Raw genomic sequence first — 20,933 nt, 5'->3', positions numbered from 1 at the left:
TAGGCTATTTACATTGTTAAAGGTTCAAATATGAATTACTATAACCACTCTGTTCTACAACAAGGATGAGAACTTAAAGATACAAATTTCATTGGGACAAGGAACATTCAAAAACAGCAGTGTTTGCAATTTGCTAATTACATTTATCAACTTGAGATTTTGACGTGAAAAGGATTAATTGTTCAGCCCAATTACCTAATAAGCCTTCAATTCAATATTCATGTTCTGGCTAGGTTGCCATATTCAGGCTTCTGTAGAAACATGCTGGTGTGAGTTGGTGTCCTCCGTAGAGCTTAATAATGATAAAAGCAATTTCTTTTTATTTTATTTTAAAGTGATTATACACTCATACAAACATAAAATGTTGCTAATAAGCCATCCTAAATGTTACATACTGTACCTTTAACATGTATTCTATCACACTCATGTATTTCACTGACAGCAACTTTAAAAAACAAAAACAAACAAATCACACCCGGCAAATTGTGCATTAATATTAAGCTACAGTAGATCTGAAAGAAGTTGACAGAGGTTCTGGGGTTGGGTAACAAAGAGGAAACAGTTAAATGAAAAAAAAAGAGTGAAAATCCTCTCTCTTTTTTGACAAAGCCAAGCAAAAACAGTGCATTTACAGTACTTACGATTTTATGATTTCTCATCATATTATCAAACTCCTCATTAATTTTTTTATACTTTTCTTCTGTGTGAGGAGTGAGGACATATGAGGCTTCAGGGTCCGGGCTATCACAACCTCTGTGTTCTTTCTTGTTTAGCGCCTGCAGTGAACATCAACATAAAGACAGGAATCAACACAAAATAAGAGGCGACAGAAGAAGTACTTACACCACAGCGCTTGTACAATAAATCACTCTCTTCGCTTAGTTTGCCGAAATGGTCGTCCATGAGGGGGCTGTGCCCAAAACAGTCATCACTGGGATCAGGACTAGCACAGTCATTATGGCCTTTGTTTCTCAATTTCTGAAACGAAATTGCACAGTTGAAAAGAAACAGTATACAAGATGTTGCTATGTGTTTTTGTTGTTATGTACATCAGTATTTTTATTTAAAAACAAATCTTTAAAGCATTTATCAATGATAATCTAGGGATGGCTCAATACCATCATTTTCCAATTCTGATACCTAAAAGACCTTCAGTACTGAAACCAATATCAGTCTGAGACAGTCATTGTACATCTTTTAATCTCCAAAGCTGTTAAAAACACAGTTGTGCTAAACATGTAAAAACAAAACAACTGTGATTCTGCTCCATGAACAAGAAAAAAGAACATTAATAGGATATTGGGATTTAGTTCATCCCGTCTATTATCATAACTACTAGTGTCTTCCTTTTATTACTCTAGTAGTATTATTATTATTATTATTGTTATAATTATTATTACTGTCCTTCATATATCCCTCATAGGATACAAGGCTCTTAATCGTGAAGAGCCGATACAATACTCGGTATCGGATGGATCTTGGTCAAAATCACTGGATCAGATATGGGATGGATACAAATGTAAAAACTGATACGATCCAATAATCCTATCCTATACAGCACTGTTGCATTAGCAGCAAGAAGACCCAGGTTCATGAGCTGGTCAGACCAAGAGCTTTCTGTATGGAATCCAGATATTCTCCCTGTGTGTGCATGGGTTTTCTCCCAGTCCAAAAAACATGCAGATTTGGGGATTAGACAAACTGATCACTCTAAAGTGTGAGCGTGGTGTTTCATTGAAAAAGGTGTAACATTACTGTATCAAACTGATATCAGTATTGGCAGATACTCCGGTTTGTGATATCAGTATCGGAATAAGGGGAAACTGAAACGTCATTCCATATCTTTTTTCCTTCCACCTTCCTGATTCCCTCTTTCACTTTCCTACCTCTGTCCCTTTCTTCTTTCTTCTTCCTACCCTCTTGCTGCAAGTGTATGTTTGCATTGTTCATTAAATTTCAGTTATGACAAGCCAAACCACTGGAAGGTGCTCCCACATCAGAAGATTCAACAGAAGAGCACTTAGGTCATACACTGTAATTCAGTACGGTTGTCACTCGTGGACTGTTTTCCAAGTTACCACATGTGGGGAATGAAATGGATTATCAAATATGGTTAAAGATGCCTATTAAAGTATGAAACTGAGCGATTATTTCAAAAGCAAAGGGCTCATGAGAACATGACGTGGTGTGCTGTGTCGTTATAAAGAGCCTATTCTACCCTCAGCTGAATAAAAAAAGAAAAACTTGTGTCATACATCTAAACAACTAAATGCTGAATGCCATGCTCGCTTTGCACACTTTCATACACAGGCTGTTCTCTGCTCCTCATTACAGCACTGAATAGCAGTGTTAACAAGACTTGCTGACAGCATGTGACAGCTTGTGATATCAAGGCAGTGTACATCAAGACATGATTTATGTGTGGCCCTCAAGGTTTCACTATCAGGTCCACAGCAGTGTCCTGCTCTGTCTGTGTGCTGTCTTGGAGGCCTCGTGTCTACAGGAAGGTCACTGACTCCTGTGGATGTGGGGGTCAGAGCGTGAGCCAGAGGAGAGTTACCTATATGCACTAATGAGACCTTATTTTCTCTCTCTCTCTCTCCCTCTCCTCCTCCTCCTCTCTCACTGTGTGCATGTGTATGTCGGGGCAGGGTGTTTCTGCAGCTGCCACATCCTCTGGCAGCAGTGTGACACTACGTTTAGGTCTGTGCAGACAGTGTGGCTAACCCAGCACTGCTCACCACAACCTCAGTGAACATCACATTTCCGACAAAATGTGCTACGGCTTTATGAGACTTCTGCTCTTCATCACTGCTCATTAAATGCACACACTGCTTAATGTGTTTCCATGTTGATTTACATTGATATACAAATCAATGTAAATCTATATTGTGCAGACAGAAAACTGAGGTTGGACACAGCTAAAACAGAAATGAAGCCTGCTGCTAGTCTGCGTTTTGCGGGTGAACTATTTAGATTGCCGCCGCAATTGACTACAGGCGCAGAAGTGGTTAAGATCGCCCTATTTAAATGAGCATTTTGCGCTAGTCATGGGTTGTCAACATGGAGAAAGAGAAAGCACAGACTCAACGGAAGCGCAAATTGAAATTTGAAGCCACTGAACAGAAAGTACAGCTGACGTTCTGCGATGAGCAGATAACTGGGATCGAGGGATATGACATCCTTGAAGGGGCCGTATCTATGTTCCCCGCTGTTCGGCGTCGGTATGATGGACAGCTCCATCATTACCTGACGTCTCAAACAAAGAAAACTATGGACTATGGATGTTGCCGTAAGAAAAAACAAAAAGGTGCTGCACTCTCCTCCTGACTCACCTGCAACTCACTGACAGCTGCCAGGGAGCGCTCTGCTGTTTCTCTCAAGATTACACATAGGTCTACTTTCAATAGATGTGTGACATGTCCTCAACACTTTTTCTCAATAAGTAAATAAATAGTTATCATGACACAGAGCCTTCAGTTGCTCTGCTCCCCAGCTCTGGAACACCCTACCACCTGACCTCCAAAACTGTGACTCTCTCCCCATCTTCAAATCGAGACTAAAATCTCACCTGTTCCGGACTGACTACTCCCTCCAACCTCTCTGCTTTTACCACCCTTACCCTATGTTATTGTGTTGCCATGGTTTATTTTTATGTGAGTTTACAAAATGTTTTTATTAATTTGTGATCCTATATTTATATCTTATTCTGTCGGTAAAGTCTCCTTGAGTGACCTGAAAGGCGCTTTTAAATTAAATGTATTATTATTATTATTATTATTGTTACATAAATCCAATGATCCTGACAAGCTTTCAACTTTTTAGGCACCACCAGCACCTGTTGTTTTTTGTCTGTCAAATTCGAAATGAAGTGATGCGACTTAAACCTGGTCTTATATATTAGCGAGCTGTGAATGTGTTTAACTCATGCAACATGTGTATATAATACTCAAGCATGTCTTGAATAAACCTGGCGTAATAGACATTTTTTACAGTAGATATTTCTTTAAATGAAAAAGTACAAACACAGGATTTACCAGTAACATTAATTAAACATAAACGTATTCCACACCAGTATTAACAGAGCTGTGTTATTGATCAAGTGCAAGGGTAGACCACGCTAAATACTTGACACCTGCAGAACAACAAAATACTGCATACATATTTTCTGGATGTTCTCCAGAAAGTAAAATAGAAATAATTATCCTCTATTGTATTGTTATAGCATTGCTAAAACAAGAAATCTCACGGTGGCCTCTGCACAGTAATGTATGTTTTCTGTTACTTCAGCGTCTCACGTGTTTGTTCTTGACACATTCAACAGCAAAATATGAATGTGTTAAGAGTAGTGCATGGGGATGGTTGGGGGAGGGATTATTTACTTACTTTATTTATATACTTGTCTCTTAATTCCCCCATGTATTTACTGAAGTATTTTGTTATTGACAGATGTTCTCTTATTGTACACCTGCAGTCCTTAGGGAAACTATATGGGGGGAATGGAAAAGAAAAGTGCCTACATTTTTTTCAAACCTAAGATTCCACAATGCCCAGAGGAGAGGGAGACAGAGAAAGCCTTGGGATAATGAATGACTAGCACAGTACCACAGATGCATTACTGTTTGGTGTGGTACAAAGCAATGGCATTCTTCTCATTCTAAGAAAACGCCTTGCTGGTTCATTTCCTGTTTACTGAGTGCACTCTCTAGTTAGGGCCCTTTAAAGCCTGTGTTTACTGGGGTTAAACTATGCACTTTCTCCTCCACTGAGCCAAGGATCTGATCTTCAACCTGCAAATTTAAGTCCCAACCTGCTCATTATGTGAATATCTGGGTCGGAGCGGTCAGGCACGGCTGTGTGATTTGGGCAGGGCTACTCTACTTTCACAACAAGCCTGGCTAACCTTCAGTACACCACACCCACTGGCCCAAGCCTTCAGGGAAGGGTTGCAGGAGCACAGTGGGTGAGCAGGAGCCAGTGAGCAGTGGACAAATCAGGCACTTAGATCTGTGCCTTGATACGATATGATAGCGTTTGACCAACATTTGATGTGCAAGAGTCAGTCATCACTGTGAAGTTGTAATGTATGTAACACCAAAGGGCCTGGGAAAGCATGGCTTTAATTCTCTGTTTAATGACTTGGCAGGTTTTGGGTGTTCCACAGACGCTGCCCGCAGCTCTCACTGAATGGATCACTAAATCAGCACATAGCCAAACAGGTGTCCCTCTTCCAAACACCTGTCAAGACCTGGCTCCCTGTGCTGGCCAGTCAGAAGCAGCCTTACAGAAACATGGCCATAGAAGGGACTGAATGTCACATGACCCCTGATCAGATTTGCTATTACATGCCAATCGAGCAGAGACCTTTTAAAAATAAAAAATGGAGCAGAGACCTGAAAGTAGTGTCACGAGGCGGCAGATCTGCTAATGTTTTTGTTTGATTTGTCACTTTTTGTTAGTTTATGTTTTAAGTCATGTTAAGTTCATGCCACGTTTTGGTGTTGGGTTAGGTTCACTTCCCCTTTTATTTTGGTAACATTCACTCATCCTGTCGCGCTGGCACTGCATCCACCTTGACACACCTCCTCCGAATTCCCTCATGAACTTCACCTGCTCCTCAGTTATCACGCACACCTGCCCTTGATTTCCTCTCCCTGATGTCCCCATTTCCCTCAGTCTGCCGTTTACGCTACCTGAAGAAGTCATTGTTTCAAGTCTGATCACAAAGTTATTTTTGAAGCTCAGTGCAAGATTTTGTTTTGTTATTTTGTCTCTTTGAAGATCCAGATCTACCTTCGACGTTGTTTGTTTCTTGATTTGTTTGAGGAGTAAATAATGCCTCATCATTTTTCACAGCTTCATCATCCTGATTCCTGTCTCTGCATTTGGATCCAAGCATTGCAACACCTTCCTAGTAGGGTGTTCAGCGCCATTTTGAAACGAGCGTAACTGTAGCAGGGCTTCAAACTGCGACAAAAATTTTAAGACGGTGCAAGTAAATTTTACTTTACTTTAACTGTACTTACTTAGGCCACCACTAGATTTGTTGTTTTAGCAATGCTATAACGACAATAGAAGATCATTATTTCTATTTCACTTTCCTGGAACACATCCAGAAAACATGTATGCAGTTTTTTTTGGTGTTTAAAAAAATAAAAACTACCCTTACACTTGAACAATAACACAGCTCTGTTACTACTGGAGTGGAACCTTTATTAATATTACTGGTAAATCCTGTGTTTGTCCTACTATTTAATTTAAAGAAATATCTGCTGTAAAAACGTAAATTACCCCAGGTTTATTTGAGACATGCTTGAGCATTACATACTCATGTTGCATGAGTTAAACTTATTGACAGCTCGCTAATCTATAAAACCAGATTTAAGTCACATCACTTCATTCCTAATTCCATTGATCACAGAATTTGACAGACAGAAAAAAACAAAAGAGCTGGTGGTGCCTGAAACTTTTGCACAGTACTGTACATATTATTGCAGGAATAAAAAAATAAAAAAAAACTACATAGGTACTGTAACGACAAGAAACGGATGTTTCAGCAACCGACCGCAGGACGAGAACTCTGGATTTGAAAGTGTGATGTATTGAAGTGAAATAAGATATGGAAGCTTTTATTCTGAAATAAAATCGGACACTTAATGTTGTATCTGTGTTTGACTTCCTGTTCCACTCACATTGAACAGCACGTTGTTATTTCTGCTTTTATTATCAAAGTATTTGTTGTATTGTATTTAATACAGCGAAAATTTGAGGAAATGTTAATTATGCTTAGGGGCCACTGCACTGAGTTAGTCTGTGGCCCTGTGAAGGCGAATTGAGATGATGATGTATTTATGGATGTAATGGACTAGGACTAAATATCTAACTTGGTTGTTTCATCTGGACCTTTGCTAATATAACAGGACATCTTTTTTCAAGATGTTATGGACACTGTATTATTGGGGGCTTCAGTAGAAGTTATAGAGCAGTAAGTGCAATCTTCAAAATTCTGGGCAGTGGATGTAAGCCTTAATGTACTTTGGTTTTAAGATTGCAACAAACCCTATTCTCTGAGCAAAAATAAAACCCAAAACATTGCATCAGCCACCTACAGTACCTGTTTCTTGAGAAGTACTTTCAGTGAAATGGGCCCAAGCAATTTACTCTGCTACTATGAGTCTTGGAAAAACCATTTCAAAGCAACTATCTGCCTCTCTTGTACAGAGAGAGCTTTCTGCATTTATTGTACCCATGCATTCATGTACTGTACTGTGTGAATGGAAGGCACAGTGAAAGGGGGAAGGTAGGTATAAAAGCTGGAGTTCAAATTTGTAGGGGAGATGGCTGAATGAAAGGCTTGATGAGCCCTTTTCTATAGGTTACTCAACTGTGCCTGAATCACAGCAAAAGGCTGTATGTAGTAGCTTTCACAAGTGATAGATCACCACCTGACCTATGACTGATGCACCACAGCTTGGAGTGCTGGACCCATGACCCACAGACGTAATTTTGGGGAGGGACACCCTGCACTTTTTCAAAAGGCTGTTTTGGTCCACTGCATTTTTTATCATCCAAAAACAATGTTACACTATAGTAAACAGCAAGCACTAGGACCAAGCGGAAAACAGCTACTCAAGCTGAAACCTGTTTCCCTTAGTTTAGATCGCCCACAAGCTCATTGGCTCTGCCAGTTCTTGTGTAATTGGTCATCTCTGCTGTCACTCCATCAGGTTGTAAACAGCGACAGGATTTGCACACCGGTCTGCTAGTTGCCCAGGAGACGTTTCCATGTGCGTATGTACATGCGTGCCTGTGTGTGTGTTTGGTATTTAGCCGCAGCCAGGATGTCTGAAAAAAGGAAAGTGGACATAAGAGACTTCTTTAGAAGTCAAAGTGTAAGTTACTCAAAGGAATACGTTACACCCATCCTGCAACACCTTCACTGGCTCCAAATAAAGCAGCATATCCACTTCAAGCCTCCTGATCAATTACAAAGCTCTCAATAATTGTGTGAAGTGTCTTTGAGTTTTAAAGTGCTGATAAATATTATTGTAAATGTAGAACCTCAACGATGCAGATTTAAAACAAGATTATATTTAATACCAAACAGGTACACCTTTGATTATTTTGGTGCTATGTAAATAAGGTCTGTTTACAATATATTCCAAAAATAAGTGTAAAATTGGTGGTACTGAGTTGGAGTGAAGTTGACTAAGATGAAACACAGAATTGGGTGATAATGTTTTGCTACCAGTCGAACCAAAAAAGGAAACAGTAAACTTAAAAGTAACAATAGAAAAATAGAATAACTACTACAAAACACAGTGAACTGAAAGAGTTAGTTTTATTGAAAATACTTAATACTTAAAACCCACCTCTGAAATCCAAATTTTGTCCATGCCGTGACCCCAAGACAGATTGTAGCACTATGCAATTACACAAAATGTTTCAGAGAGGCAGCTTTTGATGCATGCTGTGTCTGTTTTATCCTCCTAAAAGCACAGGGAAGCTATATTTTAACAGGATGCTGTGAGTCGCTCTCCCCTCGCTTCACTTCCCAGCCTCTCACCCTGCACCGCTGTGAATTAGCTCAGGCAAGGTGGCGTGCTAATCCAGATGACATCACTTTCGTGTCCGGGGCCATTCCATGTAATGTGCTTATCAAAGGACTTCTTTGAGTGGGAACATAGGAAGGCTTTTATCTGCTTGGGAATATTTCTGTTCTTATAATATCTTTAAAAGACTTTTATTACTGTCATGTTCTCTTCCCCTGTTGAGTTGTAATCTGCACAACAGGGGAATCAAAGCCTCTTTTTGTTGGTCTTCGGTCACTCGATGCTAAGGCCCATGCAACACTAGGTTTATATGAGTCTGGACGGGATAAAGTCACTTCCTACTTTCAACCAATGGATGTAGCATAGCTCAGTTGGTGGAGCTGTATTGGATCGACTCACAATGAATCGGACCAATGATCTGGGTGACATATGAAAAGCGAAGAGCGATGGCTATCTAGTAATAGTATCTACTGAAAATATGTCTTAAATTTTGAGCAAGTTGATTAAAATTGCTCCACAATTTAATTGTCAGCCGAATCAATAGACAATTCTATACAAAACTGTTGGTACACCAGTGGTTTGTGATTGGTTGTGGTGTCTAGAGAGTGAAATCAAATCACTGGCAGACTCAGCCAAGTTCAATCAGGCTACTAGGTAACTGTAATATTGCAAGCCTTCTTGTCACTCCTTTTTTCAAGTACATTTTGGGAGTTGGGAGAGAAAGGCTATTAGATAAGCAGTCCCAAACACATTTGTTTAATCGCATGACCATTAGTGAGTGGATTGATACCAGGATATGAGGCTGGACTCATGTCCTGCCCTCATCTCATTCTATTGTCAAGTTACTGTGTGGACAGGAAAAGCAGGGGGTTTCTCAACCATCTACATTTGAATTTCATATTGTTGTCTTGCAGCTGTGAGAAGAACAATATACATGGCAAGAATAAATCCCACCTGACATCACAATGGACAGACCAGAGTGAATTAAGAGCTCAGAGTCAGTGGGCCATAAATCCAAAGTGAGTCACCAAATTTAAACAAATTCCTCATAATCGGTCTTGAATACTGCCAATTATTGGCTGCATTTGACTGACAAGATTGACAATTAAATATAGCCCATCCATTTATTGAATGAGAGACTATCAGAAGTCAGAGACTGTGGTGAATGACTGATGTGACAAAGATATTACCCGCCACAATAGGAGGGAACAGACTCAATCACTGGACTACATACTTTCAGTTTAGACAAGAGGGAATTAAACTACAAATTGAGGATAAAAGCAAACCAATGTCACTATTATCTACATATTTAGAAGAATAACAAAATGGACTTTGTTCCCACTGTACATAAAGAAAAGGCAGTACAGATTGAAATAATTACACAAATACTAATATGCAGATTATTGAAAATCTTGTGTTTTTAACTTCCATCTCTCTTATCTCTTTCTCACTCTTGTTCTTTCTCTTTCTCTTTGGTCACTGAGATGATCATTAGCTGTCAAGGCCCTTGAAACCATACCCCCAACCCTGGACTCCCATTCCTGCTCGCCTCTAAAATATTCATAAGGACAATTAGGAGTTCCGATAAGGCGAGTATGGAGGGCTTGGGGGGGAGAGGGACAGGATGTGCCAGCAGGACGTCTGTTCTGCAACACTCTATACCCAGACCACAGACCTGTCCTCATCAATCTGAGACACAGCAGCCTCCCTCTTTGCCCCCAGTCAGACAAAGCAGCCAGGGGAGGGTGGCACAGTGCCATCTAACCAACCCGGTCCCCCCTCCTTCACTCTCCATCCCAGCAGGCTTTGCTCTGTCCTAGCCCCTGGGCAGGAGGGGTTGGCCCAAGAGGGGGGGGGGGGGGTTGTTGACTGTTGAACGAGCTAACTCACAGATGATGCCGCTGCACAAGGGCAAGGTCTCATTCCAGCCATTCAGCCTGCAAGGTCACTGAAGAACACAGAGGGTCTTTTGGTTGTAAAGTTCATTAACATAACTAGTGTCACTGTGGCGCTGCATCTAGATCAAAACATTCAACACATATTCAACACATATAGATGGCCCAACAAAGTGTTTTGAGCTCAATTTGAGAAGCACTTACTAACACTACACCCCTCACCTGCCACTTCATTAGGTGTCCTGTGTAAAGTGGCCTGTGTTCCTGCCCTTAGTGCAGAAAAGTACTGATTTTTACATTATAATTTGACAGTTTTCTTCTTACTACACAAGTTATATCTACAAAAATAGCTTCTCATAATTGGTATTAGTCCAATAGCGCTCCAGAAGATGACGTCACACAACCAAGGTAACACTGAACACTGTTCACCTCCGTACAAACATGGTGCAATAAAAAAATTGCATTTTTTTTCTTTCCCATTCCGTCTGTAATACTCAAAACTGTATTGATGTCCTGAAAAAAATAAACAATGAAGTAATTCAGTAAAGAAATAGCTTTTTTTTTCAGCAATGGTGAATAAATAGTAGAAATTTTGTTCCAGATTTTGAAATATATCATTGCTAATTTTAGACACCATTGTATTAACTCATTTGTGCCACTGGACGGTAATCTTTAAAAGAGGGCATCGTGGCTTTCATTCATGTGCTCTCAAAAACACCCTTGGTTTGAGATGAGACATATGCAATGTAGTTGGAGAAGGAAAAAAAAGCTCTGACGTCAGTGAAACACGACATGTGCCAAAAGCAGAAATCTCTTGGCAGTAACCTGGTAACAAGCATCACACACCAGAGAGCAGAGACATAATAAAACAATGAGATGCACTACGTAATGGATTTAAAATGCACAGAAAATTATACTCCATAATGGAGTTGAGCCACTCTGCAGTTGTGAACTGTTGTGAGGCCCAGTGAAAAATCGTGAGGACAGTGGTCGAGTTAGTCCTTGTAATCAAACTACCTTTTCACAGTTTGAAGATGCAAGGCCACTACTCTACCACCAGGTGATAATTACTGGGCAGTGTATCTGTTCCATAGCACAGGATGTACTGTACACTACAGAATAAACTGTCCTATACTACTTGCACCAACATTAGCACGTCTATTTCATTACACTCAGAAAACTACAAAAGAGGACTGTGACCCTTTTTTCAATAAAAGCCCAGAGGAAAAGGAGTCCTTGTCCTATAAAAAGGGCCACTTTGAAACCCAGCATGTTACTCATAACAGAGCCATTAATACTGCTGCACTCACTGTGGCAAGACAAGACATTAAAGGCAGCTCTAACCAGATATCTTTGTGGAAAAGCGTACACTAACTTACTACCACATCATAAACACACGATGTACAAATCATATGACACAATGAATATTATTTAGTTTGTAGTAATGTTTCTTAAATCTTGTTTCGACACATGGCTGACTGAGTCACATGCTATAACAGTGCATAACATTATCAAAGGAGTTACTGGACATAAAGATAACCCTTTGTTTACCATTTTCATTTCAACCATTTAAAGAAGCCCTATTCATTTGTCTCTGCACTAGTCTGAAAATAGAAGATGTGAAAGGGCCAGTGTGTTTGTTTTGACTATAGCAACAAAAGTTCACTCTACAGCTGACCCAGCCAGACACAGTTCACAGGTTAAGTTACCTGGTATAGAAACAATCTCTGCCCAGATGGTGTAAGAAGTACGGACTTACACGCAGAAGAAACAAGCTCAGAGATAATGTGCATATCTACAGATTAATAAATATAGAGTGCCAAAATCCTCATATCTGTGTGAATCTGCAGTGCTGTGCCAGAGCTATGGTGAAAATAAATTTTAAAAAAATACACAGGAAATAATTTTAATATCACTCCAATAAATCACAGAATCCCCAAACGTGCACATGCCTTTTTTTCTAATGTAATATTAAAATATTGCCTGGCAGAAAATTTCACACAGATACTGTATATTGAGCACTGGAAAAATCAACATCACCTCAATAAGTCTGTGTCAGCAGCAATGACATTTAATTAATTTCATTATTTATTTATACATTTATTTAATTAATTAATTTAAAAAAGGACAATTCATCATCATGGTGAAATACCAGAAAGAAGAACAATAATATAATGATGACTATGAGGTGGACTGGAGTCTGACTGATGAAAATCACTCAATCCATATAGTATCTGATGGATTCAATTGAATATGGAATACTGAATAAGCCACATGTTGCTTTATATACTGTAGGTCATGCTGCATTTATTTAAAAAAGACAGACTCATTAAAGTAAGTACAGTACATGATTTAAGCACAACAACAGAGACAAAACTAGTACTGTCACACAGTCAGACTAAAGATCTTTGTGAAACACTATGGAGTCTTAAGCCTTCACCTGTCGTACACACAACCACAGCTCAAGGTAGGAATGTTCCTGAAAGTAATGCTATTTTTTGCTAGGTGGTATAATGTCACATAATTGACAGACCATAAACCTGAGGTCTCAAACTCAAATTCATTTCATGCCACTCGCCACTTAATATCAGCTTAGTATTTCTGGGTTGTTGTTTTAAATATTACCAAAATATAATTGCAATATCATGAATAGGGATGTAACGATGCATCGCGACATGATTAAAAATCGTGCGTGACGATTCGCACCGGTTGACAGAAAAAATGAATTTTAATTGCGAGAGAAGTAGGATATGTTCTTTTTCTTTTTAAGAAATAGGTTACGTTATCTTAAAAAAAGTCACTGGTTGGTGACTTACGTCACTACGTAGGTACGGGGGGCACAGAACGAGGGAAGACATGGCGACGGTAGGCAACAACTTTGAGATAGAGGATGCACCGAGCTGTTTAAAATCACTTGTGTGGCGGCATTTTGGATTCCCTATATACACAAATACAACCGGTGAGAAAGGAACGGACAAAACCAAAACAGCATGTAAATATCGCAAGAGACTGCTAACATATAGCGGCAACACGAGCAACATGCAGCAGCATATTAGCCGCCATCACAGTGAGAAGCAAAGTAATGTTACGCCACCTTGTGAGCTGCCAAACTATAATACGTGATAATACACACAGCACATGTTTAGACTCTAAATGGCTAATTTCTCGCCTCAAATTGTCTTAAAACTGCGTTCCGTGACACAGAAAAGTGAGAAAAGGCCACTGTTTCAATGTTATTCCGCTTCCACAGTCTTTCTCTCTTGGACACCATTGCTCACTGTAGCTAAAAGCACAACAACCTTGCGTAGCGACCCCTACTGATCGGGCGGGAAATTGCAGTGCGTATCCATCACCACGACGGAGAAGTATGAGGGCTCGAGGGGTTACACAGTCGGATAACGCATTACTCAGTCGGAGAAGTATAATGTGGCCTTTAATTGTAAGAGTGTTTCTAAAGAAAGGTTGTTTAAGATAACCATGTTGGGCTTTTTTTTCACTTGACCAAGTTGCACACCAGCTTATACCCTACGGAATACTAAGCCAGACTCATCATCTCCGAGAGGGAAATTGGATCACAACTCTGCTAGAGAATCAGAAGAAACGCACATCAAACACTTCACTTGTGATGTTTCGTAATATTTGTATTTTTCTAATTTGAGGAAAGTCATTATGTGACTTTAAATCAGAAGTTAAGGAATGGATGTTTTTTTTTTTTTTTTTTTTACTCATATCTCACTTCCGAGCGCTACATATCCCTTTTTCCTAGCCTCCATTTCCAGGGGGCCACCAGCAGGACGATAATTGATCCATCATGCTAATTGAGGAGTCTGGACAGCTAGCCCACCACAGCAGATGTGCCAATTTGCATTCATTAAGAGAGAAATGAGTCTTAATCACCACTCAGTCTTTGATTGACAACATAAATACCCCCTGTCTGAAACTCCTGTTAACTATTCAGTCTTTTAAGTGGCTTTATTCCATAACTGGCACAAATCTTATTTTTTATCTATTTTTGAAGTTATGAAAAACATGCACTTTGTAAGCACATAGATTGCCATTGATTAAATAAAAAAACAAAATGCACAAATAATTTTCTCCACCAAGTTGCTGTAACAACGGACGCCCATCTTTATTATGAGGCAGATAAGCCGAATGTCCCTCTGAATGATCTCAGTTTGTTTACGCACAAATCATCATGGTAAAAGAAATGAGAAGAGCATCAAAATGTCAAGTCTTTGCATATGATACAGTACAGTCATTCACAATTAGGAAGCACTGGTATTTGACTAAAATTGCATCCACAAATTGAGTTAAAGCAAATTCACATCATTGATTTTATAAGATTAAGGAAGGATTGGCTTAATGTTGATTCCATGTGCCTGCCAATTGATTCTCCCCAATGATATACCTGAATTGCATTGAATGCCTCAAAGAAAAGACAGATAAATGCTTTATGATGTGTGTGCGAAATTATTCTCCACTTTCAAGGTTTACCCTGGAGACAAAGAGGGACTGTGTGCAGGACAGGCAATGCAAGGCATGAGGTTATAGTGGAGCATAAATAAAATCTGATTAGCTTCCACCGGCAGTGAGAGGAGGAAGAGTAAATATTATTAGATTAATCTAATGACTAACAGCAGCATTTTCATTTGTGGTATAAACCGAATTTTATAGGAAGCACAACAGAAACAACACCATACACCCTCATGTGTCATGTACTGTACTGCATTTGGGTTCAAATTAACTCAACCCAATTAACAACTTGACAAATTGATTTTCAATGCAAAATATTATACTGTATGTGACAACTAAATTAATCACCAACTATTTTGATGTTCGATCAATTGGTTTGAGAGTTTTTTTCAATAATTAACACAATTTTTCAGAACGATTTTTCAGCTACTTAACCCTGTAACGCCAAACGTATCATTATGTGATACATGAGTTTTTGAGCTCCCCACATGAGCAGTGTGACATTTTTTTCCCTGAAAAACCTGGGAACCTGAGTAAAATTATGGGAAACCCGACAGATGAAAACACTGCGTAGGCCACTTTGCCCATGTGTACTGTGAGAAATGATGCATGCAAATTGCATCTTTGCCTACCATCAGTCAAAATAAAAAGGTTGTGAACCGCAAAATGAGTAAAAATAACTGAAATGTTATGTGAATTGTGACTCCTATATGGAAATTGATATTTTACATTTTTTTGTTTGTTTGTTCAGAAGGACCAATAAAGGCTCCAGTTTCAAAGTTCTGTTAATTATTTAATGGTTTGGGCTTCACAGGGTTATATGTGAATATTTTGTGGTTTCGTTGTTCTATGTACGAGATACATTTGAGAACATCAGCAATTTGAGGTTTTGGGAAACACTCATCAACATATATTTTTTTAACATTTTCTGACAATCTGTGGACAAATAAGTACTTGATTAATCGAGAAAATAATCACGCCATTCCATTTGATTGTATCATGAAGAAGTCTAGTTCTTCCTCAGACCACTACATTACATTATGTTGAAAGGCACTATAGCCTGAATACTCATCGTCTACGGCTTTATCCTCCAAATGAGGGGGCGGGTTCTGGATCAAAACCCAGATGACATAATTCGGGGTACACCCTGGACAGGACACCAGACATTATGCATTTAAAGGTCCAATGCGTAAGAACTAATGGTGAGTCTGTGGACTGAAAATCTACGGTGGCCTTCATTGGTGTCGTGAGCTCCCGCATCAAAAGTCGACAGTCTGGGTTGTCTAGTCCAGCTGAGCTTTAAACATGATGGCACAAGATGTCAGGGGCCTTGCCTGATATACTGTTTGAGTCATACTTATTTGTTAAAGTGATAACACAATAGACAAACACTTTTATATGGGAAGTATATTAAAATTCTGCCAAGTAACCGTTCTAAATTTTGAACACTGGACCATTGTGGAGAAATGTCAGACGGCAGTTCACCTGTGTTTAGCAACAGAAACATACACACATCACAAAAGGAAAATTGGAAATTCTGAGCTGACTGCTCAAGCCAAATTTGAGACAAAGTCCACAGCCTTCCACTGGGTTATCAAACTGTGGCCCAGGCATGCATCCATCTGTGGAAAACATGGAGACTGTTCTCCCACACTGCACTGCACAGCCCAGCCTTTTTCTACAGATGGTACCACCGAGAAGGACTGTGACCTCTGATTTAGTTTCTCACATGAACAGAGCTTCACAACAAAAATAGGGAGAGAGGTTTTATTACTCTTTTGCTTTTTTTTTCTGGCCACTCAACTGGATATATGAGCACATGATTGTTAGCATGGCAGATATTGATTTAACACAATTTAAAAATTGAGATAAGTGTCCAGTATAACTGTCCCCATGTGAGGCACATTTCACTAGATAAATAGGGGAGTGGTGGATTCTTCCCCTCATTACAAATGAATGTGCAGTGTAAACTGAAGCTGAGGGCAAAGCACAACGACTGTGTAGAAACACAACTGGAACTAGTATTTCTCTTCAAATAATCAAATCAAAAATCATGCTTTCCACAAATTATTAACCACAGCTGACACAGGCGGAGTGATGTGGTGATGCTGTAAACTAGACTGCTTTGGTTACTTCTGCTCTGCTTCGTCACTACTGAAGTTTGACCACATGACCAGCAGGCAGAAGCGGGTTTGTGAATATCTGCAACGATGCCGGCCGAGTGAGCGGGAACAACAGAGGTTTGTTGTTGCCTTTTGTGCAGTGGAGCGACCACGTTGATTGTAGCCAGAAGGGCTAAGAGGGGAAATCAGCTCAGGACCCCTGGTGCTGTACAATGGGTAATGTACAGTGCAATTAAACCTTGCATAAATGTCTTAGATTCAGGAGGTTTTATTTGCCTCTTGCACATGCAGGATGAGTACAGTATCAATGCCTTTGTATTTTTGTGCAGGCTATTTGTCAGTGGTATTTTTTAATCTATTTTTTATTTTTTTAAGTGCAAGAAAAAAACTGAACCAAAATTGAATTAAATCATCAATAAAACACGCTGTAAATACTGTTGCTTTATGTATCCGTCGTGTGAAGGAAGGACCCATCTGAAAGGCAGTAAACAACCCCATAATGCTTTCAAGTGTGGGGGGTTGACTTCCAGTCACAATAAACACAAATTTGTGGTCACTGTTATGCAACTGAGGAATGTATCCATGTATTTTTTATGCAGGTGAGCTCCTGCTCAGTGCTGAGGGCCCCTGATGGCAGAGTGACTGCATGATTCAACTGGATGCCAAAGCACTCTTCTGCAGCGCTGCCAAGCAGGTAATTCACAAGCAGCAGCATGAATAAAAGATAATGGGCCACAGCTGACTCCTTTATGCTGCATGTAATTTCACTAATTCCTCCAAGTGAGAGACTTTTCCAAAGCTAGTTTTCTTGAAAATGTTCAATCTTGCCCATCTTAAACCCTTAATGTCTCTTACTTAAGTAGCTGTAATAAAAATGCTATATGCTGTAGTGGGCAGGTGGCAACAATAACACCAGAAGAGAATCGCAATGCAGCAATCTAATCAAAACTGCCTCTGTGTGGAAATAATCTCAGCAAATTTAAATAGTAGCAGTAAAATGAAAAGGTGGACATCATGCTAGCTGTGTCGTGATTTTATCAATGGGCAATAAACTAATGACCTCCACCAAGAGGGTTATGTTTTCATCGGTATGAGTTTATCTGTAACTATCTGTAACTATCTGTAACTATCTGTAACTTCCTGTCAGTTTTTGAGGGATCAATCTGATTTTTTGTGATGGGTAGGTGATCACCCAAGTATGCTCCGATTACATTATAGTAAGTATCTACCTACTAATGACGTCACATAAAAAGTATCAAATGTTCACGAAATCTATTGTCTGAAGCATCACAATTATCTCTTACACAAGTAAATTATGAGAAACCCATAATCAGAAAATAAATGATGACATAACGTAGCGTTTTTAATCACCAGATTGTTGAAAGTACAGACGCCCAACACATGCGCTACTATGTCTTTATGTTAATGATGACAAAACGTGAGACTCATCACTGTGTACTGTACAACTGCAGCTATTTTTATTGCAAAAGATTTAGATTTTTCTTTCCTTGGTTTCCAGTGTAATATTTTGTATTAATAAATGCCAGTGGAGTAAATAAAATTCAGTATTTATTGATGGACCCAGTTTTTTGTTTGAATTTTTTTTTTTTTTTTAAGTAATGCATTAAGTTATAATCAATCACTTTTATTATCACATTTTGTGACTTTGTGATATGTGATATTTTTTCTTTTTTTTATATAATCTGATCAAGATTACGGAGGTCTCATTTAACAAGTTCAGATAATCAGGTTTGTTCATGAATTGTGTCATATTTATGTAAGATGGTAATAGCTATGAGCAGGTAAAGTTCTATACAGATCCATCGTCTGGATCTCCAGCGGATCAAAATGTTAACATTTCAGGTGCCATATGTGTTTTAGTGTTGGCCTATGCTCTTTTAGTGCGCTTGCTTGTATGTGTTTTTATTTCTATGAAAAAGACACCTGCCTCTTGAAAGCAGATCGTGACAAACCACACGTGCCAATAAACAATGTTTGGAACATGATGTTATCTCTAATTTTTGTTGTTTACTTTGGCTTTCACATTTTTGGCTAACAATTCTCTGAACTGGCATAACAAGTGGACAACTCTTGTGCTAGTCGACGAGTATGCAGACGTTGCCAGGGGAAAAAAAATGTTTGTTGAGTTTTCAATGAAAAATACTGCAGCAATTGTTGATTTGTCTGTAATGATGGCTCAGCCAACAAACTGAGCCCTGCAGGTACAATATCTATGGGAAACAGGGTCAAAATGTTGGTCTGCAGTTAATGTGCGCATGTTTGAGCAGAGATAGTTCCTCCATGGCCGTTAATAGGTACAAGAGAAGAAGCACTTATCAGGGAGTGCAGACCTTCTTCTTCCTATCTGAATGGTGACAAGAAGGAAATTGTTCCTGTATGTCTGTTACACTATCTGCATTCTTCATATGCTTTAAATATGGTATAGTCCAAAAGTGCTATAATAAATGTCTAAATAACTTTTCCCTGGAATTGGAATACAATTAATGTAAGAGTAGAACGACTTGAACATAATGAGGTAAAAGTGAAGGAAGTGTTCTCTGGTAATGTTAAAAAAAAATTAATAAATAAATAAAAAAAGTGTCACTCACCTCTACAATGTCAGAGTTGGTTCTGCTCTCGTGGGGCTCATTGTACTCTGTGTATTTCAGCAACACTTTGTCCATGTCTGTGCTGGCGTACTGGAACAGTTTGTTAGAGCTGTTGAAAATGATGAGGGCTATCTCACAGTCACATAGTACACTCAGCTCATACGCCTTTTTCATCAAGCCAAACTTCCTCTTTGTGAAGGTAACCTGAAGAGCACACAGAAAACAAAACCACCCATTACCAAAGGAAAACATTTGTTTTAAAATTAAAAAGGAAAATAAATGTAAATGCTGATGACAACAATTTATCATAAAAGCAACAACTTGCTTTTGTCTACCTCTTTCATCTTTGTTGTGTAAAGTAACAGTCAGTGGAAAAAGCAGTACAAGACATTAAAGTAGCAAAGCAAAAAAAAAACGAAAGAACAAAACAGTATTAGAAATAAGGCAATATGTTTATGTTCTTTTTCACTAGTGCAATGATGTGCAAACTACTGGGTTCCTCACTGGTAATACTCTTACAACAACACTCGATTCAATTAAATAAAAACAACAATTTTGATAATATTTTTAGCTTCTTAAATGTGAATATATTTGTTATGTATATGTTCAGTAGGGATATGTTCAGAGAATAGGTTTGGTTACAAGACTCGCCACAGCCAAAGAGGGCCAGCACAAAATGAGTAAAACATGAAAAAAAAATCTCTTGAGGGATTTTCATTTTTTTCAAAATGGTTCAACAAGTTTGTAAGAAGCCACTACATGCTTCAAATCACAGTATTGTGGGTCTTAAAACTATACACTTTGTATTTGAATTAAGGTTGTTTTATCGATGTGAATCAATTCCTAGTTTGGGTGTGGCGATCTCACATTCCAGAGGTTTGTTGTTTTTTCGGCCAATCAGCTGACGGTCATGGAGAATACACATTAATTAATATATCTGCACAGCGTGGCTATGTGCAGAGTGAGAGTGAGAGTGTGTGTGTGTGTGCTCACTGTTGAATTAAGATAAGGAATAAGATAAGACAAGGAAAACCAGAGAATAACTAAACTGTGGCTGTACTTCTTAACAAAGACTAGCAATATTTATGCTAATGTGTTAGCAGACTTCATCATCACAAAAACAACAAACAGAGGGATTATTCAGCGGCCGAAAGAGAGCAGGACAGACAGTAGTAGTCTAAGATGGTGACATGACGCCAACGCCGCTCTATCTTCTTTTGGGGTGAGTTTTCATTAACGTCGTTAATCTACATAATGTTAGTGTTCAGTCAGTATCAATGT

General features: G+C 39.0%; 1 protein-coding gene across 6 annotated transcripts in view; it reads right to left on the bottom strand.

Annotated features, from left to right (window-relative positions):
• mef2aa (myocyte enhancer factor 2aa) overlaps positions 1–20,933 on the bottom strand; it is a 99,321-nt gene that overhangs the window by 24,260 nt on the left and 54,128 nt on the right. For 3 of the 6 annotated variants that reach the window (XM_083894142.1, XM_083894140.1, XM_083894141.1), the window contains exons 3-5: positions 19,653–19,856; positions 844–978; positions 642–776 (exon numbers count right to left, since the gene is read on the bottom strand). In XM_083894142.1, coding sequence (XP_083750268.1) covers positions 642–776; positions 844–978; positions 19,653–19,856 — 474 coding nt within the window. The remainder of the gene's footprint in view (positions 1–641; positions 777–843; positions 979–19,652; positions 19,857–20,933) is intronic. The other 3 variants (XM_083894143.1, XM_083894144.1, XM_083894145.1) reach the window with 3 other exon arrangements.

Source organism: Microchirus variegatus (genome assembly GCF_963457635.1).
Source record: "Microchirus variegatus genome assembly, chromosome: 8".
Taxonomy (NCBI): domain Eukaryota; kingdom Metazoa; phylum Chordata; class Actinopteri; order Pleuronectiformes; family Soleidae; genus Microchirus; species Microchirus variegatus.
Note: the sequence above shows the minus strand (reverse complement) of the source record. Positions and strands in the feature narration are given on the sequence as shown.